The 27,831-nt window shown below is 39.5% G+C and overlaps 1 protein-coding gene across 31 annotated transcripts in view; it reads left to right on the top strand.

Annotated features, from left to right (window-relative positions):
* Nucleotides 1-27,831, top strand: part of MLIP (muscular LMNA interacting protein) — a 262,050-nt gene that overhangs the window by 171,968 nt on the left and 62,251 nt on the right. For all 31 annotated transcript variants that reach the window (XM_080666525.1, XM_080666519.1, XM_080666535.1 and 28 more), the window contains 2 exons: nt 808-852; nt 14,349-14,393. In XM_080666525.1, the coding sequence (XP_080522651.1) occupies nt 808-852; nt 14,349-14,393 (90 nt within the window). The remainder of the gene's footprint in view (nt 1-807; nt 853-14,348; nt 14,394-27,831) is intronic.

Here is a 27,831-nt window from a genome sequence, read left to right as displayed (position 1 = left end):
AAATTCATGTTTGCCAGGGAGTATTGAATGCCCAATTGAAATTGAATATCACTACTGATATTTATAATGACATCAATTAGCTGATTGAGAGTGTTTTCCAGTAAGATTTTATTTCTCAGGTATAAGCTTAGAGAAAATGGATAATGAGGTCCATCCAGGAGGGATTCAAAGGAGAGAGAGAGGCAAGAGAGATTAAGGTATAAAATGACAATGTATGTAAGCTCAGAGGTACTGAAGCTTGAATGGAATTGGTAAGGGTTAATGATTTTGAAGTCTCAGTGAAGCTGAGGCTGAAGGAATGTTGCATTAGGGATATTTGAGAAATGGAGAAGGTGGCTAGGAGGTAGAGTTCTGAATATAGGTTGTTAGAAATTGAAATTTTAGAAGATTCTCATTTTATTTGTTAAGGCCAAGTATAGGAATGGTCCTAGAAATGAATGGTTGAAATGGAGTGGATGAGAATATCTTTGAAGCATGAAGAATTAAGAGTGCAGAGACTTCTACGTGAATTTTGAAGTAACAAAAATCATGTAAGGAACTATTATGATTCATGAATAAACATAACCAATAAACTAGGGAAAATTAACCAGAAAGCCCATAGATAACAGTAATGAAAAGGATGATAAAATGATGTAGTTTAATGAAATGATTTTCAAAGGTACAGAGGGTTTTATATAGAAAAAAAAGGAGTAATGTTTAGAAAGTCTTAATAAGAAAAAACAGGTGAACACTTATCCCAGAGGTTAAAACTTTTAAGACTATTTTATTGATTACTTTAGTATTATAATTATTTTTATTTTCATACAGACACCTACAACTCTTCCGAGATCAGCTGGTCGAGAAACCAAATATGTAAGTCCCTTCATAATTATACATTCTGCTTTTTAAGTGGGTGCTTATATAGGCTTTGGAGGCAACTCAATTATACAATCATTTACATTGAATTGGTTGATTTTTTTTTCGTAAGTAGAAAGGGGTAGGATGGTATGATTGACTCAGATGTGGAAAATCAGGTTAATTCAGGTAAATTCATTGAGTAAGTTCCTTCTTAAGGGAGGTCTATATTTTGTCTAAGTAAAGCAGAACTTCAACACCTGCTTTCTGTCTTTCTAATATCAAAGATCAGATGGCATTTTCATTTCTGTACTGGTTTATTGTGGTTATTATACAATAGTCAACTCACATAATTGAAACATTGATTTGTTCATTTCCAGTAAGATTGCAAGTTTAGTTGATTCAATTAATTATGGGGATACCCTTAATTCAAATAATTATGGGGATCTGGTTCTGAATGTCCTAGATACACACATGGCCTCATCCCATCCCTACTCTTTATTCATCTAATAATCTATCACAGTAGAAACAAGATTGTTTCCTAATAAGTGTTTTGTTTTAAGTTTAATGTAAATCATTAAATTATTTATTTTGTTATATACAATATTTGCTAATATGTAGTTTTCATGATCATGAGTACATAGTTATTAAATTTGTATTTTGTGACCTATTTTTTTCTGCAATTGGAAAATTTCTGCTTTCATTTAAATCTCTATAAGGCAAATAATAAGCTGGGTGAAGTTACTGAATTTTATCACATTCAGGAAATGATGTTTAGAGGACATGTGTAGGAACACTCTTAGAGCATTTTCTAGAAGTTTGCACTGTTATTTTGTTGTTGTTGTTGTTGTTATTGAAAGCCATTGGAGTAATACCTAAAAGACTAGAAGCATTTAGTAGGCTATATTCAAGTTTACATTTATAGAGTTGCTGCTTGGTAACTGTTTGATGCTGGAAAATCACTTAACCTCTTACTTTTATCATAAATAATATTAGGATACTAATAACCTTATTTGGTTGGTGTAAGGCTTAGGTTGGTTAATGTATGAAAAGCCCTTACAAAAGCTGATACCTCCTCCCACCCCTTCCAACCCTGAGGGTGGTTATTTTGACAGGAATTGGTATAATTCTGGAGGGGCTGCTTTACTCTCCATAGTTAGTAGTGATTTCAAATTATTCTTTAATTACTTATCAGCCTTAAAGTCAATTAACATTTGCCCCAAACTTTGTGAGAGCATTTGAGTCACTTGAAGTTTACACTAAATCATCAAACTTAATATAAACTAGAAAAAATATAAACTCTGATTCAAATAAGATTGTAAGAGACTTTAATTAAATTTGTTTTTTTTTTTGAGTAAGAAGCTTTGCTTTGGACTTTCTCTTACAATATGACATTTGAATTGTTTGTGACACCTCAAATATGTTCATGTCTTTTGAAAGACTGTAAGGGATGATTTTCTGGTGAAAGGTAAAAACCAACTCATTGATGTCACACTTGTAAATATTTGGTTGCAATTATTATATTTACTAAGTGATGTCTGAATCTGAGAAGTCTATGGACTGTAACATTTCAATATTTACCATCTCTCTTCAAAACTTTGAGGAAAGTAGGCATCTTTCTTATATACCTGCTTGGGACTCAATGCGTCATTGACTTTGTAGAGATTCTTAGATTAGACTCAAGCAGGGGTCACACAAGTTAACAACTCCTGCACCACAGAGGAAAAAAGGGAAGACAAATTAGATCCAAAAAAAAAATTGTTATACTTGAGACTATCCTGAACAGATTAGCACAGACTATTCAAAACCCCTATTTCTGGGTGCTCTTTAAAGTATAATATATAGTCTATAAATCATGACTACTAGAAACTCTAGTCAGTGTTTTCATAAATAATATTGGGATACTAAAAACCTTATTTGGTTGATGTAAGGCTTAGGTTGGTTAATGTATGAAAAGCCCTTAATGTAGTTCTGACACACAGGAATCACTTAATAATAGCACCAATACTCATTTGTCCAATTTTGTTCATTGATTTGACAAATATTTATTGTGTGTCTGCCATACCCCAGTCCTCACTGAAGATTCACTGGAATGAGAGATGAACAAGGGCCCCATTTCTAAAACATACAATGAGGTAGACAGTAAACAATTAAAAGAGTCAATGAGCAAGATACCTTCTTATTGAAATTAGAGGAGAGCTAGCCAGAGAACTGGTCAATGTTAAAATAAACTTATAAAGTTGCTAGTTTTCAGTGTATCAGTATGTCCATTGGATTTCCAAATTTCCTTGGATGATTATAATTAGTTTAACTAAATAATGACAAATTGTATGACTAATTCCTAACTGGGGGGCCTTTGGTGAAAGGCTGTCTTTTCTCCATTAAGAGAAGACAAGAAAGCCAATGCAAGAAAATTAGTTTCCTTTTCTTATTATTTATTGTACTCATTGTTCCATGTCCCATAGTGTTTTCTAGGATGACCCAGAAGCATTAAAAGCACCATCAAGTCAGAATAATTAAAGTCAAATGCTTCTCTAATTCATGGTGTACTTGACCCTTGTTATTTTAAAGTACAGTTGACCCTTGAACAATACACGTTTGAATGTGCAGATCTATTTATATTTCAGTAAACAGTACAAGTGCAGTTTCTCTTCCTTATGATTTTTTAAATAACATTTTCTTATCTCTGATTTACTTTATAGTAACAATACAATATATAATACATATAATATACGAAATATGTGTTAATTGACTGCTTAAGTTGTCTGAAAGGCTTCCAGTCAACAGTAAGCTATTACTAATTAAATTTTGGAGCAGTCAAAAGTTATATTTGGGTTTTTGGCTGTGTGGGAGGTCAGCATCCTTAACTCCTGCATTGTTCAAGGGTTAACTGTGATTTAATTGAGGTTATCTTAAGTGTAATAGAATTTAAACTAGGCTAATGACCGTTGAATAGTTTCCATTGGTCACTTTGTGGGATTGATTAATTTATCATCACTTCACTAGATTATTATTAACAGGTGCCAAATTCAACAATAATAATAACTAATATTTTAAATCTTACTTTTCAAATGAAGTTTAACTATCTCATTTAACCTTTCATCAATCCTATGAGGTGGCTATTGTTATTACAAAATCTCCATTTTACAGAGGAAGGAACCAAGTGTCAGAAGTCACAATAGGCAAAACCAACCCAGGACTTTCACATGTCAAAGCCCTTGACATTAATACTCATGCAAACCTACAGAAGCTGGGAATAGTGTGTCTGCCTTAAATATTTTATCCACAAGTATTTATTGTCTGGGTCTAAGATCTTCATGCCCAATAACCGTTAGTCAAACTTTGAATAAATAATTTCATATTTGGTGATATCTGATGATAATATTTTACTAAATTTCTAGTGTTTTAAATCATGTGCTTATATGTAAATTAACTCATAATTTATCATGTAATTTATGAGTGATTATTTCTCATGACACTCACTTTTAAAGAGTTTCTTTCCCTCTATGTAAAGAAATGAAATTTTCTATTTAAATTTACATTTCATTCTGTTTTAATTCTATCATCTTTAGAGGTCAATGTCATTTTTTTTCTTTGCATTACACTTACCTTTGTAAATGTTTATTTTTTATTAACTAATACCAGTTTAAATTCATTTCATTCATATAATTCAAAATCATAGTATACTCTTAATAAAGAGCAACCTCAGAAAATAGGGCAAGTATTTGGACCTATTACTAATTTATCAAAAAAACCCTTAGTTGAAATAACATTCTATTGATAACAGCTTATATTATGAACTGTCTACACTTCATGGATTACTTTTTAATGTCAGAGAAATAACAGAATATTGAATATTATATAGTGTACAGGTAAGATCTCATTTTAATGAGCTTGAGGGACAGAAAATGTCATTACAATTTCATACATACTGCTTTCAAAATATCACAATATATTAAAAAGTGTCAAACTTTATTAAAAATATTCCCCACTATATATACAGATATTCATATAAAGGTCATTGTCTCAATTTAGCCAGCTCACAAACTCCCCTTGTTGCTATACTTGGAAATGTTGCTAGGCTGGAGTGTTTCAGAGGTGATGTGCACTAATGTAGCCATGGATTTCAGGCTGAGGTGACTTAAATCCAATCCACTTAAATCCAGGTGTGGGTTCAAATATGTTTCCATAGGATGTAAGCAGAGATTAGATGAGTTACAGGAATAGTTGTAAACAATTTAAGCAAGAAATTGCACTCTACTGATCAGTCTTATTTTTTTTCTTTATGTTTAGAAATATTTCTATGGTATGCTCATGTGAAAGGGAATGAGGAGGAAATGGAAGATAATTATCTGGTTCTGCTAGTGAGGAGGGAAAGAAAGGATTTAATGAGGCAAGTTTTATGCCTTGTATCCTTCTCATCATCATTTCAGACTTCTTCAAGCATGATGGGGCAATAGAATATAGCTCATGGGATTTTGTTTCACAGAGTGCCATTCTTACACTCATCTCTAATGCTGTTCCTCACAGTCAGTATTAACAGGAATAGATATGAGTGACTAAAAACTTAGGGTTGCTCAAATCCAATTTCTTTGAGTTCATTTTTAGGTACTTCAAGTTGCTTCTCTACCTTAGTTTAGTTGACTGATAGACAGTTGTTCCTATATAGTAGCCTCCTCCCTGTACTCACGGCTTCAATCTCAACTCACCAAACAATATTCCCTCACTTTTGAAAAATAATTGCTTCAATTTTGATAGCATAACTATAGCTACAACATTTAACAAACATAATTAACCTGTATTAGGCAAACAAAAGGAAGCTTCTCAAAAGGTTTAACATGATTGGGTTGGTTGAAAGACAGGCTTATATTCAAAATGATACACATAAGCCAATATTTTTTCTTTGGTAAAGGATCTGCAGTGGCTTTATAGATATTTACTCCACCCCAAGGTTCACATTGAACTCTGTCCTTACTCTGGGAAGTTTCTTGTAGTACTGACATAAAGTCTGTTATATTAGATGAAATAAAAATGTACTGGGGCTATCTAAAATCCTTAATTATTATGTCATGATCCCCAGTAAAGGAATTTTAGGGACTTTTGGGGACTGGATACAAAGTTATTTGGGTTTTCCCTAATTTAATTAATATGTTGGCTTGAGCATTTTATCTTTTTCCTCTAAGAGTTTGATATTATTTAACACAATGTACTGATAAATGTTAGTAAAATAGTTAACTTGTGCAAATGGTTTATTTTAAACTAGTGGCCCGGTACATGAAATTGTGCACATTAAAAGGGAAATAATTAGAGGAAATATTTTAATATTGCTATTTGCCCTTTCTCTATAATAGAAGTGTCCAAGATGAAAGAAAATTAGTAAATTGTATATGAAAATCTCCCTCCTGTCAGAGTCTGGGGTGGATCACGTGACCTAGAGTCAAGTCCTCACCCACCACCCGCACACGCTTTGAAAATGCAGGAGACCCAGACCCGGCTGGCCCCACTCCCATTGGGTGAGACCCAGACCCAGCTGGCCCCACCCCTGTCAAGCCCCTCCAGGCGGGGGATGCAGCCTCAGGTCCCCCATCAAGCCCTGCCAGGTGAGGGGCGTGGCCTGAAGTCCCCATCAAGCCCCGTGGGGCGGGGGGCGCAGCCTGAGATCCCTCGCCCCAGCCAGGCGCCATGCAGACTCAGGTCCCTGCTGTTTGGTCATGACGTTACAGCATCCCAGCTAATTTGCATACTACTCTATTATATAGATAGATGTGTAACCTCTTCTTTCCTTTAATACAGAGATAAAAATTTAACTGATTTGTTTTAGTCAAGATGCATTTAATTCAGCATATTTCATAGTAGATATTATTTAACTTAGGAAATTCATAGAGAATTCCCTCACATTATTGCAATAATGTAAAATTAACTAAAGGGTAAAAACTAAAGTTTCAAAAGAAATCATTATTACTCATATTATGTTAAAAATGAAACTCTAGGTCAGTGGTCGGCAAACTCATTAGTCAACAGAGCCAAATATCAATAGTAAAATGATTGAAATTTCTTTTGAGAGCCAAATTTTTTAAACTTAAACTTCTTCTAATGCCACTTCTTCAAAATAGACTCGCCCAGGCCGTAGTATTTTGTGGAAGAGCCATACTCAAGGGGCCAAAGAGCCGCATGTGGCTCGCAAGCCCCAGTTTGCCGACCATGGTCCTAGGTGAACAGAAAAAACACTGGTGCCAGAGGAAATAGGATTCTTCCATGGGATCACAGGAAATGCATTTCAGGGCTGCACACATAGGAGGATTTGAGGTGTAGTAGCAAGATTTATTATAGCAAAAACAAAGGACTGCCCCCAGGTACACCAGGCCCGATATCTCATCTACAACCAGGCATTTAGTAAGGGGTATGCCTCTGAAAACGGAAGGAAAAACAAAGTTTAGTGATCAGAGCAAATTATAAACCCATTTCTGAGTCTGTAAGGCTGTCAGCTGAGAAGGATTTTAGATGCAAGGCTTTTGCTGGAATGAGAGCAAGCAGCTACAATCTGATAAATCCTCCTTGGCTGCATTTTGAACATCCCTGGTGATGCCTTCAGGCGATAAGGTTAATTCTGTATGGCGGACACAGCCTTAGAAAAGAGTTCTCAGTAATTCCAAGTCAAAGGGTGGGAGAGAAAGGAGACATGAGTTTGGAGGGTTGAAGAAAACTAGGAGAATTCAGGATTCAGTTCAGTTTACAGGTGAGAAATAAAACTTTGAAGATCTTTAACTGAATTCCAGCAAAAGTAATATCCACAACTGGGCATTATGATTTTTTTTTTTATTGAAGCACAATTTCTCCCCTGGAAATCATCCTCATTTTTATTAAAGAGCAAATTAAGACCAATTTATTTAGTATATTAAGTCCAGTTTCAGTTTTCCCTGGTTATTTGCATAAACACAGTGAGAATAGCAATTGATCACATAGGCTCTTTTAAATCTGCCTTTCTGGAATCTCATAAGGAATCTCCAGAATGAGCTTTAATTAGCCTCTTAGGGCAAAGAAGCCAAGCCACACAGTTGCTATCAGGTTTTGCCTGCTATACACATAGGTTTCCTGGGATGCCTCTAACTGACCAAACCTCTCATTGCACAGTTTATATTGGGGCTAGACCTTGTTGCAAAAGAAGATTAGGGACTGAGGTGAAGTTTTGAGTATGTACTCCAAAAGGGATCTCTCTAGGCACTGTGGATGGAGGTGGTATTGCCCATTGTCTTCAGGGAGAGAGATTTTCTTCCTTGTAAAATAGCATGAGTGTCCTCAATACTCCCAAGCCCTGCAACACACGAACAAAACCCCAGGATGATGTGCTACCCGTTTCTGGCCTTGGTGTCTCAAGACCCATGGCTTGCCCCGCCTCCAACAGAGGTGAAGGCCTTCCGGAAGATTGCAATATGGTTTATGTCCAGGTATGGAGTGTTACCCCATCTTCTGAGGGCAGCCTTACCAATAGTCACAGTGATGACCAAGTATTGCTTAATTGGATTCACTCTGCTCAGTCAGGTGGCTTTAGCTCTACCTGGACTATAAGTATGGCCCATTTCCTCAAGTGAGGCTTCTCTGCTTGATGGCCTTCAGCTTTATCTGGCCTTACCTGAGGTCCTACCCTCATGTCTGTCTGTGTGAGGGGTGCCTAGTACCTCCACTGCCTAGGGTAGAAACTCGTTCTATAACTTTAGTAGTCTGGCTGCTGACCTATTTCCCTGCCTTTCACATTCCCGGCAGCCCTGGTCCTTCAAGGGCCATAGTAGGCAGAGGGCAGCCACCCTGAGAAGGGAAGGGGGGTTCCTGTTATGTCATCTCCAAGGCTCTCATGGAAAATTGGTTTTAAAAACCAGAGGACACAGGAGGGATAAGAGAAGATCCCTGGTGTCATATGTATATGGCCCTAGTTGGGTGAATCTTGCAAATCCTCCTATGTGTGTAGCCCTGAAATGCAAGACAGCATCTCTGGCCCTAGGGGTGAATCTTGTCAGCCTTCTCTAAGAAGATCATAAATTGCTGGATATCCCTGTGTCTGAGAGAGCATAGGAGTTGTTGGAAAGATTAACAAACATTCAGTCAGTCTCAAGATTAGTTTCCTCTTGTGGAAATTCTTTTAAAATTATTTTCCCAAATTGTTTAATATAAACCTCCCCATTTTTGTAACTGCTTGCAAGTAAAGCCTTTATATTTATTGTATACCAGCAGGAGCATTAATGAGGGCTGGGATCTGGGAATTTTTGGCCTTGGAGGCACAATTTCCCATGTTTAACTGCACAGTTCAGGGAACTTGGCACCCTGGGCTCACAGGGCCCCTGGGGTACAAAGGAGCAACAGCAGTTGTAACAGAAGCAGGGAACATGGCAATGAGCTGTGGGTCCCAGGTGCTTCCACTGGATGCTGAACTGGCAGCAGCCCCCATTGCATAGGGGCCCAGGCTGCAGGTGAGCCACAGAGCCAAGGGAATGCTGTCTGGCCTTGGGGCCGTGGGGAGGGAGCAGAGAGAAGGAGGGGAGTTTCTGATCTGGAGATGGAATGGGCAGGCAGCAAAGCCGCAGGGTTGAGGATGAAACAAAGAGTCTGAGAGTATACACAGGCAGCAGCATAGGGAGGACAGATGAATGAAGAAAAGACTTCTGAGGACAAGGGAGGTGAGGTCCCAGCTCTCTTAGCACAAACCACAGCTCCTTCTTGTCCCTTCATGGTATCCAGTCATTACTGTCCATGGAAAACAGCATGCGTGTGGTGTGTAGGGGATGGCGCTGCTGGACAAGTTGGTATTCTTGTATCCTAGAGGTGCCAAATTTGACATGAAGGTGAAAAAGGCATGGTTCAAAAATGAGGAGAATTTTAGCCACGATAGGTCTGATGAGAGGTAAGAACCGGGTGATAGAGGGAGGGACTAACTTTACAGTGTCCTAGATTAAGTTGGAGGAAGGGCATCCCTGGACGAAGGTGGGTCACACTTTTTTGAAGCCCTTCTTGTTTATCATACTCAATTCAGATTAGGCTAAGGGTAACATTCTAAGCTCTTCTTCTTGAAGGAGGCCTTTTCTCTCTGCACTTCTTGGGCAAGAAAGGGAAAGCAGCCAGTCTGTTGCCAGGGGAAATAGGATTCTTCCACAGTGTCACAGAAAATGCTTTTCAGGGATGCACGCATAGGAGGATTTGAGATGTAGTGGCAACATTTATTGAGAAAGGGCTTAGGCAACGTCTCATTCATGCTCAGCTCCATCTCACTGTGGAAGAAGTCCAGCTTCTGGGGCCCCAGGCCCGTACTTGTCCCCACCAAGCCCAGGATGAGGGCCAGGACCCAGAGCTACCATGCCATTAGCCTGGCATTCAAGGCTCCAGTAGTCCAACACCATCTCTGCTCCTGACCAGCTCATGATCAGTGCTGTGCTTCATCTGCATGCACAGCTGCTGAAGAGAGAGAGTAAGAAAAAGGGTGCTACCAAGACAGACCTTTGTTAAACGTTGATTACATATCTTTGGGCTTGGGAGGGAGGAGGCTTTCTGTCAAACTATCTAGTCTCTTTCCTGGATATTCCCAGGGCTATGCTGGTACCTCTCCATGCCCCCCTACCACCCTCCCCACCCCGCCCCAGCCCAATCCAATTCCTTTCTGAGATCTTTGGGGGGTTTCTTGCCCTTATCCTAATCCAATTTTTTTCCCAGACTTTTCTCTTCACCTTTATGGTTGCCATTTTTGCTCCTACTGTGCAGGCCTCATAGTAAAAAGGACTTCCCATAGTGCCATCTTGGCTTCTACTGCTCATGCCTCAACAGAGGAATTTCCCCCTCACTATTTATCTCTCCCTGCTTAATGAGGGGGGAGCCCATTGTTCCCTGAGGAGATTGGAAAGCTGGTCTTTCCTGCTTATTTAAGGATTGGAGTGTGTTTGGTGGGGGGTGTGGCTCTTTTCTGAAGTGTCTGTGAAGCTGCCCCTTCCTAGTTAATCCACTTAAATGTTGGGCTCGCTTTGCTTTTATTAGTATCTAACTAGCTGCCTACTGTAAGAACATGGTAATGTACATTCTGAAGGGCAGTTTTCTGCAGCAATGACTAATCATAAACCTCAGTGCACACCCACCTGGTCTTCAGCAATTAGAGACAGGGGCACTTAGCCAAGACAGCCTGCTGCCAGGTATGGCAGCGAGCAGAGACAGTCCTGAAGAATGGCATGACACAAAAAGCAGAAAACACACAAGGACCGAAGGTGCCTCATCATTATGTTTGGTGATTCACATGCCTATATGGTATACTTGGCAATATTGTAAGAACCACCAAGTTTTCAATGTTCAGTATGTTTCATCTCTCAGAGTAGAAAAGCCACATTGACACATTTATAATAAACCCTGACAAATGTTTGCCATTTTTAAAAGAATAGAAATATTTAGGAACACAACTTTATTATATTTTAGCTAAGTATATTTATAATTATACACCTGTATGTTGACTATTTCCCACGAAAGGTGAAGGCTTAGCTGATGTGGGAGCTCAGCCTCCCATTTAAATGCAGCAATGCTTGTTAAATTAAACTGTTAAAATATGCCTATGTAACCCAACCTAAAAGAGAGAAAGGTAAACCTCCCAGTGCCAGAAATGAAGGGCAGCTCCAGGCAAAAGGATCACAGAAAAGAAAAAGCTAAAGCTTGATGGACCCTAAGTACCTCAGAACCTAGGTGCTGGCAGCCAGGAGTTTAGATTTTAACTTTCACTACATAACAAGCCTAAGACCTGTAAAGGAATTCTTTTTTTTTTTTTTTAATATATATTTTATTGATTTTTTACAGAGAGGAGAGGAGAGAGATAGAGAGATAGAAACATCAATGAGAGAGAAAAATCCATCAGCTGCCTCCTGCATACCTCCTACCGGGGATGTGCCCGCAACCAAGGTACGTGCCCTTGACTGGAATCGAACCTGGGACCTTTCAGTCCTCAGGCGGACGCTCTATCCACTAAGCCAAACCAGTTAGGGCTGTAAAGGAATTCTTTGTGTACATCTCTGATGGCAGAAATCGGGCCCCGTGGGAAGTGACAAACCAAACGCACTCGCACTCGGAGGTTCGAAATGACTGTTTATTGGCCCCGATGCTGGCTCAGCGGGGTCCTCTCCAGAGGCTGAGCTCCGAGCAAAGCCGGGTTGGGCCTTATATATCTCCCTAGGCTCTTTTGTCTCCCATTTATGGTATATATACACACTCTAGAGTAGACATTCTTTCTAGTTACGTGCTAAGCTTCCAGGTATTTCACGGGCCTTCCACACCCGTTCCAGTTCACGCTGAAGGCCTGTTGCCTAGGCTGCAGAGGGAGGACTGGGTTCCTTATTTGCGCCTCGGGGAAAGTTCCTGGACCGCAGGCAGAGAGTGCTGTGCACATGCCAGCAGACCTCCCCTGCTTCCCACTGTCAATTCGCCAAGAAGCCAGCGAGATTACAAGAGCTGAGGCGTAGTTATGGTGGTGCAAGCAGAGAGGGGGTTTGCCATTTCACATCCAGGAGTCTAGAAGGCCATGTGGTACATAAAAAAGGAACAGAACAAAGATAAATCCATCTATTGCCTTTACCTTACACACTTGGGTAGTAAATAGATATCCATAAGAAAGTAGGTCCTAAGCCTGTGAAATTTAAGATGTGGTAATATGTCACCCTTGATATTTAGAAATATCAGGGTGATAAAATAAAATGGAAACAGATCCAGAGCCAATAAAATTCAACAAGGGTGAATTTGAAATATATTGTAGAGATAGTTTTCCAACTCAGGGTTTCTCAGACATCTTCAGAAATTATCACCAGTTACCCTGACTAAAGATGGACTTTAAAAAAAAGCCATAAAATGAGTACAGATTATCATGGGGAAGAGGCGAGAGAGAGAGAGAGAGAGAGAGAGAGAGAGAGAGAGAGAGAGAGAGAGAGTCAGCAGATACAAGAAATAGATTTAGCAATTCAGGTCTATAGAAAAATCTGGAAAGAATTAGCAAATGTATTAAAACTATTAAAACAGTTAATAGGAGTTATAGTTACCATAAAACATATTTGAAAAAGAACCAAATAGAACTGCTAGTTAAAAATAAATTCATTAAATAAAAGTTCAATTGTGTTAAACATACTGGTATACAGTTGAAGAAAAATTAACTGTCGATCTTATATATGAAAACCATCCAGAATGCAGCATAATGATATAAAAAATATGAAAGGGAATCTTATAAAAATGGATGCTGGATTGAGAAGATCCAACATATATTTCATAGAAGCTCCACAAGATGAGATTAGATATAATTGGAGAAAGGTAATAACTGAAGAGGTATTCGTGGAAGATTTTCCAGAATTGAAGAAAGATATGCACACTCAAAATAAATAAACTAAGTCCCCAAAAAAGATACATAAAAATAAACTCACCCGCAGACACATCATAGTGAAATTACAGAATGTCAGAGAGAAAAATCTGAAGTGCTAAACAAATGTGAAGACAGCTGATCTGCCAAGTCATGACATTTAGATTGACAGCAGTAACAGAAGCCAGAGCCAGTGGGATAGTACCATGAAGATGCTGCGGGACAATGACTATTACCCCAGAATTCGATGCCCAGTGGAACTCTCCTTCAAGAATGAGAACAAAATAAAAACATTTTCAAAGTCCAAGACAGTAAGGCCTGAAAAAACTACCAAAGCATTTACTTCAGTACGAAAAAAATTAAATCCACACTAGAGTGAAATGCAGAAACAAAGGATAAGGAAATAATAATGACCTCCTCTTTAACTGAAAACAGCTAAAAGCCAAATCACTTTATTTCACAAATCATGAAAACTCTGGGGTTACTTTTATATAAAGATACTTAAAGAAAAATCTGGTTTTGTTTCAATTTGCATAAATATATATAAATATACAACAATGCTGCTATATTTAAGTAAAATGTGGAGTATGCAGAGAATGAAATATTATGTGACCTTGAAGAATTTTTTTAATCCTCACCCAAGGACATGCTTAGAGAGGGAGGGAGAGAGAGAGAGAAAGAAATGAGAAAAATCAATGCTAGAGAGAAACATTTTATCTTCCATGTACTCCTCAACTGGGGATCAAACCCACAACTCAGGTATATGCCCTGCCCAGGAATCAAACTGGCAACCTTTTGGTGCACGGAATGATGCCCAACCAACGGAGCCACTCTGGCAAGCAACTTGAAGAATTTTTGATGTCTTGTAATAGTGCTTATGTTAAGATGTTCAGGGAAATCAACATAAAAGACATCATATTCATTATTATGTGAGCTGAATAAAAACACACAGGAAAAATATTGTAAGGCAATGTACCAAATATGCATTTTTGGTGGTAGAATAATATTTTTCTTTTAATTATATATTTAAAAAAAATCTTACAATGGATATATCTATTACTTTAATAATAAAAAAACTTCAAAATACTTAGTAACATAGATATATTATTTTAGTAAGTTATGAATTTTGCTAAATAAATACCATGTTTATATTTTGCAGGCAAACCTCTCTTCACCATCATCTACAGTATCTGAGAGTCAGCTGGTACGTATCCTCTTACTAAGTCATAGACCTAGTTTAGAAAATTCTGACCCTTCAAGACAACTTTATTTGAGCAAAAATGAACTGAGAATAAATTGACTTCATATAAGTTTATTTGCTTACTTTTCTAATAAAAGCTTTACTAATGCTCCATGAGGGTTGTTTTGCAAGCTACACACATACACAAACCCTGTAAAACTTGCATTTAGTAGTGATATTAGAATAGAATTGGTGGGGGTCAGAAGCAAGCTGTTGGAATGTAGAGAAGGAGAGAGCTCACGTCCTGATGGGAGAGATCAGAAGAGGGTTCAAGGAAAAGGTCACATTAGATAATGCAGGGTAGGCTCTGGACTTGAGGAAATGAGACTGGACTAGGCCAGTGATGAGCAGTAGAAATATGGTGAAAATCATAATGCAGGCCACATACGTAATTTAAAATTTGTTAGTAGCCACATTTAAAAAGTAAAAAGAAACAGATCATATTCAATATTATATTATTACTAGAGGCCCAATGCACAAAATTCGTGTAAGAGTAGGCCTTAGCAGCCGCGGTAGCTGCCTGGATTTGTCCCTCACAGCCATGGCAGCTGCCTCCATTCCATGGCTGCAGCTCCGGCTTCGTCCAGAAGGATGTCTGGTCTAATTAGCATATTATGTTTTTATTATTATAGATATGTTCAATTATATTATTATTATGTAGTATGTATAATATTCTATAAAAATGTATTATATATTATTTTCAACAATGTGTTTTACTTAATTATAAATGTCATTTTAACATATAATCAATATGTATAAAATTGAAATGTTTTACATTTCCTCTTTGGGACACTATCTTTGAGTCCTGTTGTGCATTTAACTTTTACAGTCCATCAATTCAGACTAGCCACATTTCAAGGGTTCAACACAAGGACTAGTGACTACTGTGTTGACGGCACAGATTGAGACTCTAGAACCTATTATTTATAGATTAATATTTGATTAAATAGGAGAATTATTTTTTCTTAGTAAATTGAAACTATGAAATAAGTTGACTATTAATAAAGATTTTCTTTATAATTTTAATTTTTATTATTTATAACTGTAGATTCCTGAACAATAGGCACCTTCAGGAAGATTAATAAAAATTTCTAAAAAAGCAGTTTAAGACATTAAGAAGACAAAAATCACTCCTTAATACTGATTTTCCCCCCTTTAAAAAAATTGTTTTAATGTCCTACATCCATGGCCATCAAGTCATCTTGTTATTATCATGTCACAATGACAACAATATTTTTATTTTGCCTGAAAAAATCATAAAAGGGTATTTTTAACTCTTAAAGTAGCCTGATTCAATCAAACTGCTGGCTATGGTGGTGGGTATACACTGAGTGGCCAGATTATTATGATCTCTGAACGCATAATAATCTGGCCACTCAGTGTATATCTACACTAATAAAAGAGAAACATGCAAATTAACCATCACTCCGCTACACCCACAAGCCACATCCACCAGCCAATCAGGAGCAAACATGCAAATTAACCCAACCAAGATGGCGGCTGGCCATGGAGCTGGAGCAAGCAGGAGGCTTGGGTTGCCCTGGCGATGGAGGAAGCCAAGCTTCCCGCCCCCCTGGCTGGCCCTGGCCTCTGCTCAAGGCTACAAAGTTTCAATTATAGAAGATAAATAAATCCTAGATACTTGCTTCCAGCTGGCCCTGGCCTCCGCTCAAGGAGGTGCTGAAAAAAAAAAAAGAAAAAAAGGAGGGACTGGGACCTTGGGTCACCGGGGGTGATCAGGCCAGGATGGGATGGCAGGGGCCATTGGGGGTAAGCAGACCAGCAGGGGGGCCAGTTGGGGGTGAGCAGGCTGTCAGTAGGGGTCAGTTGGAGGTGATCAGGACAGCAGGGGGCAGTTTGGAGTGAGCAGGCCAGCAGGAGGGCAGTTGGGAGTGAGCAGGCTGGCATGGGGGGTAGTTGGGGGTGATCAGGCTGGCAGGGGGGCATTTGGGGGTGAGCAGGCCAGCAGCGGGGGGCAGTTGGGGTCGAACAGGTCAGCAGGCAGAGTGGTTAGGGACAATCAGGCAGGCAGGCAGGCAGGTGAGTGGCTGGAGCCAGCAGTCCCGGATTGTGAGAGGGATGTCTGACTGCTGGTTTAGGCCCGATCCTTGTAAACTGGCAGTAGGACATCTTTTGAAGGGTCCCAGATTGGAGAGGGTGCAGGCTGGGATGAGGAACACCCTCCCTCCCCCCATGCGTGCTCTGGGCCACTAGTTTTATATAATAAAAGGCTAATATGCAAATTGTCCCCTTGATCAGGAGTTCAACCAGCAGGCAGGCCGGACAACTGCCCATGTCCCCTCCCCCTGGCCAGGCTGGCCGGACCTCACCCATGCACGAATTCATGCAGCGGGCCTCCTTAATTTACATATATATATATATATATATATATATATATATATATATATATATATATATACTGAGTGGCCAGATTATTATGCATTCAGAGATCATAATAATCTGCCCACTCAGTGTATATCCTATATAATAAAAGCATAATATGCTAAGTGTCTGGTCGACTGAACGGCCATTCAACCAATCAAAGCATAATATGTTGATGATATGCTAGGCCACTCAACTGCTCACTATGATATGCACTGAACCACCAGGGGGCACACAGTCGACCGGTCAACCAGTTGCTATGATATGCACTGACCACCAGGAGGCAGACACTCTGACCAGTAGGTTAGCTTGCTGCTGAGGTCCAGCTGATCAGGACTGAGCAAGACAGGCCAGACATGCCCTGGAGCCCCCCATGGCCCCTCCCCAGCTGGCCAACCTCCTACATCCCTCCCCGGCCACGATCGTGTACCAGTGGGGTCCCTTGGCCTGGCCTGCACCCTCTCGTAATCTGGGACCCCTCGGGGAGTGTTGGAGAACTGGTTCGGGCCGATCCCACAGGCCAGGCTGAGGGACCACACTGGTGTACGAATTAGTGCACAGGGCTTCTAATATATACTAGAATCCCGGTGCATGAAATTCATGCATGGTGGGGTTGAGGGTGGTTCCCTCAGCCTGGCCTGCAACCTCTCACAATCCGGGACCCCTTGGGGGATGTCCCACTGTTGGTTTAGGCCCAATCCTAAACCGGCAGTCAGACATCCCTCTCGCAATCCAGGACCACTGGCTCCTAACCCCTTGCCTGCCAGCCTGCCTCCTGATGACCCCTAACCACCTCTGCCTGCCTGCCTGATTGCCCCTAACCACTTTCCTGCCTGCCTGATTACCCCTAACCACTTGCCTGCCTGCCTGATCGCCCCTAACCACTCTGCCTGCCTGATCACCCCTAACTGCTCACCTGCCTGATCACCTCTAACCCCTCGCCTTCCTGCCTGATTGCCCCTAACCACTTGCCTGCTTGCCTGCCTGATCGCCCCTAACCACTATCCTGACTGCCTGATTGCCCCTAACTGCTCGCCTGCCTGCCTGATCTCCCCTAACCACCTCTGCCTCAGCCCCCACCGCAGCAGCTTCATCCAGAAGGACATCCAGAATGGTGTCCAGAAGGTCATTTGGCTGTCCGGTCTAATTAGCATTTTATGCCATATACTAGAGGCCTGGTGCACGAAATTTGTGCACTGGGGGGGGTTGTCCCTCAGCCCAACCTGCACCCTCTCCAATCTGGGACCCCTCGGAGGATGTCCAACTGCCTGTTTAGGGTTAGGGTTAGGATTAGGGTTAGGGTTAGGGTGAGGGTGAGGGTGAGGGTGAGGGACAACCCCCCCCCAGGGGGTTGTTTTTGTTTTTTATAAAGGGTCAAGAGGGCCTCTGGGCAGCATTCCGCCAGGCCGCTTACTCTGCAGGCTCTCAGCGGTAGCCCTCCCTGATACTGGGGGACTCCGACGGGACTGAGAGGACTGGGTGCTGCCAACTTGTGGCTATGGGTGCCGCCATTTTTGTTGCGGAGTGATGGTTAATTTGCATATTACTCTTTTATTAGATAGGATACACACACACACACACACACACACACACACACTAGAGGCCCAGTGCACTAAAATTCATGCACTGGAGGGGGTCCCTCAGCCCAGCCTGTGCCCTCTGGCAGTCTGGGACCCCTCAGGGGATGTCCACCTGCCAGCTTAGGCCAGCTCCCTGCGGGATTGGCCCTAAGCTGGTAGTCAGACATCCCTTTGGCAGCCTGGGAGCCCTTGGGGGATATCCGACTGTCAGCTTAGCACTGCCAAGGAGGCAGGAGAGGCTCCTGCCACTACCGCTGTGCTCACAGCCATCAACCTGGCTGTGGCTGAGCGGAGCTCCTCCTGTGGGAGTGCACTGACCACCAGGGGCACCTCCTGCATTGAGCATCTGCCCCCTGGTGGTCAGTGTGTGTCATAGAAACTGGTCATTCCTGGTTGTTCTGATGTTAGGGTCAATTTGCATATTACCCTTTTATTATATAGGATATGTATCCTATATAATAAAACTCTAATATGCAAATCAACCAAACAGTGGAACTACCGGTTGCTATGATGCACACTGACCACCAGGGAGCAGATGCTCAGTGAAGGAGCTGAGGGAGCTGACCGGCAGAGGCGATCGGGGGGGGGGGGGGGCAGGGTCGTCCTGCAGGTGGTACCAGGCTATCAGCCAAGACAAATGCCAGTGGGGGCCCCCCAATCACCCTGCCCACTGGTTGCCACCAGGAATCGGCCCTTATCACTGGCCAGGCCTAGGCACCCTACTCTATATATTGGGAACAGTCTCTTAGATTTAAAAATTAAAACCTGGCAAGGCTACTCTAACATTGTAAAAACAGGATAATACAGTGATGGCATACATGGACTCTGGTGTGATCAGCCCTGATTTTGACACTTAAACTGTGTGAGAAAGCCAAGTACTGAACTTCTCTCTGTTCAGTTTTTTCAACCACAAAATGGGGAAAATGGTACTACTGCCCCAGAAGGATCATGTTATGTACTACTTTTTATAACTAGGACAAAAAATGTAGCTGCCCATACAACAGCAAGAAGCCTTTCACCAGTATGAAAAGTATGGTCACTGGTGCATGCAGCGTCTCAGATTGCAAGAGGGATCGGGCCTAAACTGGCAGTCAGACATCCCCGGAGTGTGCAGGCCGGGCTAAGGAAACCACCCCCCCCCCCCATGCACGAATTTCATGCACTGGGTCTCTAGTATATATATAATGTGTTTGCATGTGTGTGTGTGTGTGTGTGTGTGTGTGTGTGTGTGTGTGTGTGTAGTGTGTGAAATTTTAATGTCAATTGGTTTAGAATAGTGGAAGGTAGTATAATATAGTTAAAACTAGAGGCCTGATGCATGAAATTCTTGCACTGGAGGGGAGGGGTTGTCCCTCAGCCCAGCCTGCATCCTCTCCAGTCTGGGACCGCTGTGGGATTGGGCCTAAACCAGCAGTTGGACATCCCTCTCACAATCTGGGACTGCTGGTTCTCAACAGCTCACCTGCCTGCCTGCCTGATTTCCCCTAAGCACTTCTGCCTGCCAGCCTGATCAGCTCCTAACCACTCTCCTGCCAGCCTGATCGATGCCTAACTGCTCCTCTGCCAGCCCGATTGCCCCCAACTGCCTTCCCCTGCAGGCCTGGTTGCCCCTAACTGCCCTCCCCTGCAGGCCTGGTCACCCCTAACTGCCCTTCCCTGCTGGCCTTATAGCCCACAACTGCCCTCCCCTGCCAGCCATCTTGTGGTGGCCATCTTGTGACCACATGGGGGTGGCCATCTTGTGACTACATGGAGGCGGCCATCTTGTGTGAGGGTGTGATGGTCAATTTGCATATTACCTCTTTATTATATAGGATAATGCTGGAATAGGGGCCAAAATACCTATATTATACTTCCTGCTCTGACTCTAACTACTGGACTAACAGTAGATAAGTCATGAATCTATGAGTCTGTGCCTCAAACTCCTAATTGAGCAAAGAGAGCATTTTATTACATACTTTCCAAGCCTTTCTAGTGCTGTGAGTCTATCATTACTAACACAGTGAAGTGAAGGCATTGCCATAGAAACAAGCACTGCAATCATGTAATGAAGATGAACAGTTTCCCACTTTAGATATGGAAATATTACCACAACTATTTTAATATTTCAAATAATAATAAACTTATTGCTTGAGAGTAATGTTGAAAATCAATAATATTTTTAATATTTTCATATATATTTATACTCAATAGAGTAATAAATACAGATTTTAGATATTGAATGGTTAAATATATATATTTATATGCAAATATTTATTTGGGGGCTATATATATTATCATACTGACATATATGAGATAGTTCTTGGCTTAATATTTTAAGAAACTATTTCAAAGAGGCAAATATACATAATGACTTCACAAATGGTACATAGTAAAAACAACCCATAGTAAATATAATATATAAACATTTTCCTGCATAATAAAATAATTCCATAAATTTTTCATTGTGTTCTCTAGGGGAAAAACAAAAGCATTGCTTTGACTGACTGATGATAATTCCTTTGCATTTACTTTAGACTTTTTCTCTAAAAAGTTCACAGAATTTCTTAACCAAGATTTAAATTGAATTTTAATACTCATATCCCCTAGAGATATAGATAGGTTTGTGAAGGGTTTATTATCAAGTAAGCTTATCACGTAAAAAAAAGAACATCTCCTGCATTGATATAATTATTCAGTCCAATCACTTTGACTTCATTTCATGACATTAACCCTGTATTTAGATTACCTGAGAATAAAATAGATTAGAAATAATTGCATGGAGTGATGTTATATGACATTTGCTTTTAAAGATTTATAATATTTTTACTTTTAAGTAATATAATTTATGAATAATATTATAATTGTATTCACTTTTATGAATGAATTTCCAATATTTTGCCATCATGAATTCTCTTCAGGATTAATCTTTGAATAAATTAAATAAGAATGCTTTTGAAAAACAAAACTATATATATATATATATATATATATATATATATATATATATATATATGTATGTATATATACACACACACATATAGATGCCATATAAGAGGTAGTTCTGATAATGCATATTTTTTTTGTTTATATATGTATATACTTGTATGTGTAGCACAGAAAAACAAAATTACTGGGATCTTGTGATAGATTATAATTAAAATTAAGTAAATGATGTATGTTTTGTATAAATTAAGTAGTTAAACTTATTTGACTTCTGTTTTAAATGAGAAATGAAATAAACTGGTTGAAATGAAAATATATGATAAATTACTGTGGCAGCAAATGCTTAATACAGAAGCCATTTTGCTTTTGAGGATTGGCTTTTTAAGGATATATTGCTTTTTCATAATTTTTTTCTTTTTAATTTGGCTAATGTATTTGCTTTTTTACATGGTCAATGTGCCAATTCAACATTGGAAAGGAAAAAAAAATGACCTGACCCTTACTCTTAAAATATATTTTCATCTTTATTCTGGAAGCCAAATTATTTAATAGCAGGCTCAGGGAGAATAATTTGAGGGCCCCTATGAAATTAATTCACCAATCTGTGCCTCAGTTTATTTTTGTTTCCATTAAACAATATCACAGTACATCAAAACTGGAAAGAAACTTAGTGATGAGTGTATTAGAAATACCCATCTATAAAATAGAATTTGGTATAATTCCTCTGTCAACGTAAAGGAGTTATTTTAAGGCTCACGTATCTTAACACGTGATGTTGCTAATGTAGCCCTGTTCACATGGGAGGAGTAATTATTGTACACAAAATCTCTAAAATATTATCTCTGAGGTGATATGATTGGCCAATTTACAGATAAATAGATTATCTAAGATCACAGTGTTAGTGGTCATCTTTGTTCTGTGTGACTTTCAAAAGGAATTGTGCATTTTAGATAATTGGAGGGGAATAAGAAAAGGTTGAAGAAGTTGGGAAACTGGGCTTCTATGAAAGTGTGACATTCATTGGACATCTGTGTGGAGCTAGCATTTTAACATTGCCTGCAAAGATGTGATCACTTACAGAAGAGAAGACTGGGTAGGGTCAATAGAGTGTTGAGGTTTTGCACCTGTAGATGGTGCTTCCCTAGAATAAGAAATGGAGCAAAAGAAAGGGGGATCTAGGTTGAAACTTCACATGCTTTCCTAATTCCTGAGCTGAGTCATCACAATATTAACAGAGGCCGAGGGATCTCTTTTCTCTGGATAAGAAAACAGGTTGGGCTCTACAAGACGGGGAAAGTGCCAGTCTTCCTCGGAGGAAGGTAGGGGAGTGTGGTTTAGATGACATTGGGCTTTTGCTTTTGAAATTTCATGCCATTAAAAAATGTTCATCGTAACTCATGATGGAATACTGAATCTAGAGAGTACACAAAAAATAGATTTGAAAATTAAGTCACATGGCCATATACTGGCAAAAGCAAATGCAGTTTCCTGGAACACCATAGAGAAGAGTGCTTAAACTTGCAGAAACTTTGTTCCCAGTTTTGAATGCCAGCTGATGTATCCTGCTTTAGTGGTGCATGACTCATCCTTCTGAGGGCTCTTGAGTCTCTGTTGTTCAGAAAATGTGGCCCTGAAAGCTTTTGTGTAGAACTGATGTTTTCTTTAAGCTAAAAGGCAGTTTGTCCTTGACCAGTTTTTCCTTGACACAACATACTTAAATGCTACGGCATTTATCATACACGCCTCCTCAGATTTGAGTCATGCCATTGTCTTTTCTCTAACCATTGAAATATTTCAATCCAGCCCATCTGTCTTGTGTACATTCTACAAAATGTTTCTTGAGCCATGGGATGTGGCTTGTAATTATTGAAATTTTATGTATGTTTATTTTTGTACAACTACCATAGTAATTATAAGTGTTTTTTTGAGGGGAAAGAAAACCACATCAGGTAGGTACTATTATGTAGATCATTTAGCATTAACACTGTATTATAAATGTGAAAATAGAAAAAAAATTTTTTTTCAAATTCTTTTTATGCTGTTTTTTGTTTTTCTTTACAAAGTTCTGTCAAATATATTATCTCATTAGATTTTCATATCATTTAGTATGGCAGAAATTATTATTTTCATTATTCTGATGAAAAAAACTGAAGTACAGATATCTAATGCCATGTCAACAGTCCCATGGCTAATGGGTGGTATAAAATCTGTTTTTGTCTTTTGTTGTCCCCTGCCCGCAAAGTCTTAAAATGTAGTGTTTTAAAATTTGAGATATTTCTTTGAGATATTTCTTAACCAAAAAATGGTTAAGAATTTGCTTCAAGCATATAATATTGTTTATTTAAAAATAGTTAAAGCTAATAAACATTTATTAATTGAATGAGTAGATCAGCTATATAACTTAGAGAATAATGTTTTTGTAAACAATCTTGACTGGTAGAATGTGTCTTGGTTTCTATGAGCTTGTTGCCACAGTAACTCTTAAAAATATAAATAACACCAGAAAATAAAGACAAGACTGAAGCAGATGGTAAAAGAAACAATGATGGCACTTTCAGAGACTCTTTGGATCTATTGAATTGGTAGAATTCCTAGCCAGGCTCACAGAATTTTCTATTTTCTGTGTTTTATTACACATCGTATTTCACCACAAGGATAAAAATAAGCCCTTAAAAATTTGGATCCTATTTTTAATTATTTTGTTCCCTCATTACAACAACCTCAGAGCTTAGTACTATAGTCAAAGGCAATTAAAAACTTTAGTACTAGTTGAAGTTACTAATTTAAGAAAGATGATACTCTAAGAAGCCATTATTTAAAAATATTAGTAATGGACTTTCTAGGTCAATACTGGCAGTTAATTTTCAACTTTGTTCTCTAGCCAGAGGCAGTACTAACTTGTCATAGAATTATGAGTACAAGTTCCACAGGGCAGAAACAATCTCTCTTTTTACAGTGGCCTGAGTAGCAATGTTGAAGTATAAGTGTATACTTGATGAGTTATAAACACAAATGAATAGCAGACTCAAATCAGTGCCTCACAGGCCATTAAAACCTGCCCACAGCCCCTAGGGACTCCACATACTCTATCTCTTGAACTTTTTCTCTTCTCCCTCAAGACTTCCAATAGAGTTAGATATGATCTCCTGAGTTCCACTTTACTTTTGAATTCTCAAAAAAAGATGACAGTATTATCTTTTGGTTTCAAGTTTTATTACTTATTACCATAAACAAACAGGGGGCAAATAATTTTTTTTTTTTTAATGGAGAGGGTTAAATCCCTAAAGAAGTGTTCTCTGGCCTTGAGTTCTTATTTTTTTTCTTTATTGATTAAGGTATTACATACTAGTATGTATCTTTATCCCTCCATTGCCCTCCCCCTCCCTCCACTCGTGCCCTCACCCCCCTAGTGTCTGTGTCCATTGATCTCTCCCCCTTACTCCCACCCTCCCTTGCCTTCCCTCTGAGGTTTGATGGTCTGATTGATGCTTCTCTGTCTTTGGATATGTTTTTGTTCATCAGTTTATGTTGTTCATTATATTCCACAAATGAGTGAGATCATGTGATATTTATCTTTCTCTGACTGACTTATTTCGCTTAACATAATGCTCTCCAGGTTCATCCATGCTGTTGCAAATGGTAGGAGTTCCTTCCTTTTTACAGAAGCATAGTATTCCATTGTGTAGATGTACTACAGTTTTTTAATCCACTCATCTGCTGATGGGCACTTAGGATGTTTCCAAATCTTAGCTATTGTAAATTGTGCTGCTATGAACATAGGGGTGCATATATCCTTTCTGATTGATGTTTCTAGTTTCTTGGGATATATTCCTAGAAGTGGGATCACTGGGTCAAATGGGAGTTCCATTTTTAGTTTTTTGAGGAAACTCCATACTGTTCTCCACAGTGGCTGCACCAGTCTGCATTCCCACCAGCAGCACACGAGGGTTCCTTTTTCTCTGCATCCTTGCCAGGACTTGTCATTTGTTGACTTGTTGATGATTGCCATTCTGACAGGTGTGAGACGGTACCTCACTGTTGTTTGACTTCTTATATCCACCAGAGATGATAACTTCTGTCTTTTACTCTTATCTTTGAGTGTGGAGTCACTAACCCACTTTCCTTCTTCTGGTCTTCTATTTGTGAAAGGCAGTGTGGATCCTCTATCCTGCGAAAGAAGTGTGGATCTTCTGTTTCCCCTTCCTGGGTTATGCTGTAATCAAAAATTAAATTCAGGAAAAATAATGGGAGACCTCAAGCTGGCAACCATCCATCTTGGGTTATAGCCAGTATACAGCCAGCTTTTGCCTGCCAATTAATTTATCCATTCCTCCAATATTTATTTAGTATCTCCTAAGTTTCAGACATGATTCTAGGTATTGGAGATACAAAAGTGAACAAAACAATGATCTCTGTCCTCACAGAGCATACATTCTAGTGGAGAAAGCAATACAATAAACATGAACTGATGTTAGATTGTGATAAGTATAATTGAAAAATAATAAGGCAGATAAGAGGAACAGGTGGGGATTTCGATCCTGGAAAGGGAGAAAAGAGTTCCGGACAAGCAAATGCAAACTCCCAAAGGAGGGACTGTCATAGTGTGTGCTCGAGTGGAGAGTGAAGGGGCGAGAGGGAAGTGGGAACAATGTCAAAGGCAAACTATGTCTAGTCTTCTTTTTTTCTAGAGTCAATCTCCATGTCTATGAAATACTGACTACTGAGTGGCAACAAGTTATAGTGCAGGAGAAAATTAAGACTAGAAAAAGAGGTGTTAAGTATAATCTAGGATTCAGGGCAACCATATCAAAACCAAGTAAGCAAAGTAGAATGAGTAAAACTGCGAGACTTCAGGCAAACCAAGTTTCTGGACAGAGTTCAAGAGGAGAGCATGTGGTAAATCTGGTAAAGTAGAAGAAATCGGAATAGAATCATTATCAAGTTGTCAGACAACCATGAAATCCAGGAAATTTATAGGAACTAAGGAGCATGAAGGCTGGTATAGAAATAAGATGAAGCATCAGTAACTGAGTCTGATACTGAGGTGCTTAATATCCAACCAACCAGAAGAGTTCTTCTCTGGTCTCACCCTGGAGGATGATGATCCCAAGAGAGATGATGTGAGTGAAAGGTTCCAGGCTAGGATCACCCAAAATATCTGCCTACTAGTAATTCAGGGACCAGTGGTTATGTTTTCTGGCAGAGACATTCTTTTAGCATATCAAGTGCTCCTGGTCAGATTTCATCTCTTTGCTCTCATCTTTCTGTATACTGCCATCAAGTTTAGCTCTTACTAGTAAAGCTCCTTGTTGGTTTTAGTAGGCCCTGAGTATGGATATTGTTGTATGGATTTCCTGCATCATGAAAGAGCAGGAGAGAAGGAAGAGGCACAGGAGTAGAAGTAGAAGGAAGGAGAAATGAAATAGAAAGACAAGTGGAAAAGAGAGAAAGGAAATCTGGACAATTTAGGATCATGACTCAGACATTGGGCATCTCCCTTATGACAGGTGGCTATAGAAATCAGAAACTGCCTGGGCTGTGTTCTTCTATTGCGTTTACTGGAGGGATATTCCTCTCATATCACACTCAACTGTGTGACCTCATGCATAATTGGATGTTACTTCTCATTTTTCCCCCTTGAGAGAAATTAGAGTTTCTTAAGTGGGAGATATTTCTCAGCCTGAAAAAACAAACAAACAAACAAACAAAAACAGAGAGACTTTTCTCAATTTGTATTTCCCAAGTTGGCATAAATATAAAAGACAACTGGGAAAATATCGATTTAAAAAAGTATTGCAGAGCGACATTTATTCAAGACTCAAAATATTTCAGGCAGTTTATAGAGCAGAGAGATAGATGTAGTCCCTGAAGGCTTAACTTGTGAGCATCAGCATTGACTGAGGAGAGCTAATTTACTGTTTTCCGAAAGGAAATGGGGTGGAGAAGAAGAATTACAGCAAAATGCTTAAACAGAAAGAGAGTCACAACTTTTTATTGAATTATTGTTTGGGATGGTTTTGCAAACTTATCAATCATTTTGTGACATTTTACACTGTAACAAGATTTTGGTGTTTGGGAAACATCATTTTGAAATTGCCCCAAACTAGATTTCTCTCTCTCCCTATTCCATCAAACTGACATTGGGTACAAGTTTATGAATCTTGAATGATTGGTCTATTAGCTACAACTTTTTAATGGCAAATTACAGAAGTAAACGACTTTGAAAAAAGCGGGGGGAGTCTAGTGTAAAAGAAGGGGAAAGTCTTCGGGAGCCTCAAGACAAGAAATGCAGCTGGGCCCTAGGAATATTTCAGAATTTATTCTGGAAGGCCCTCAAATGTCTCTGCTCTCTGGGCCCCCTCTTTAAGCACTTTGCTTTATCTTTCTTGATCTAAATTATATCTGTTTTAATACAGATTAGGGCTTTCCCATGGTTTCCAAATTGACATATTATAATTTCAACCTCCCAAAGTGACCACAGAGCTGTTTAAATGCCTATTCCACATTCTTGGGAG

Source organism: Plecotus auritus, assembly GCF_963455305.1.
Source record: "Plecotus auritus genome assembly, chromosome: 4".
In the NCBI taxonomy this organism is placed as follows: Eukaryota; Metazoa; Chordata; class Mammalia; order Chiroptera; family Vespertilionidae; genus Plecotus; species Plecotus auritus.
Note: the sequence above shows the minus strand (reverse complement) of the source record. Positions and strands in the feature narration are given on the sequence as shown.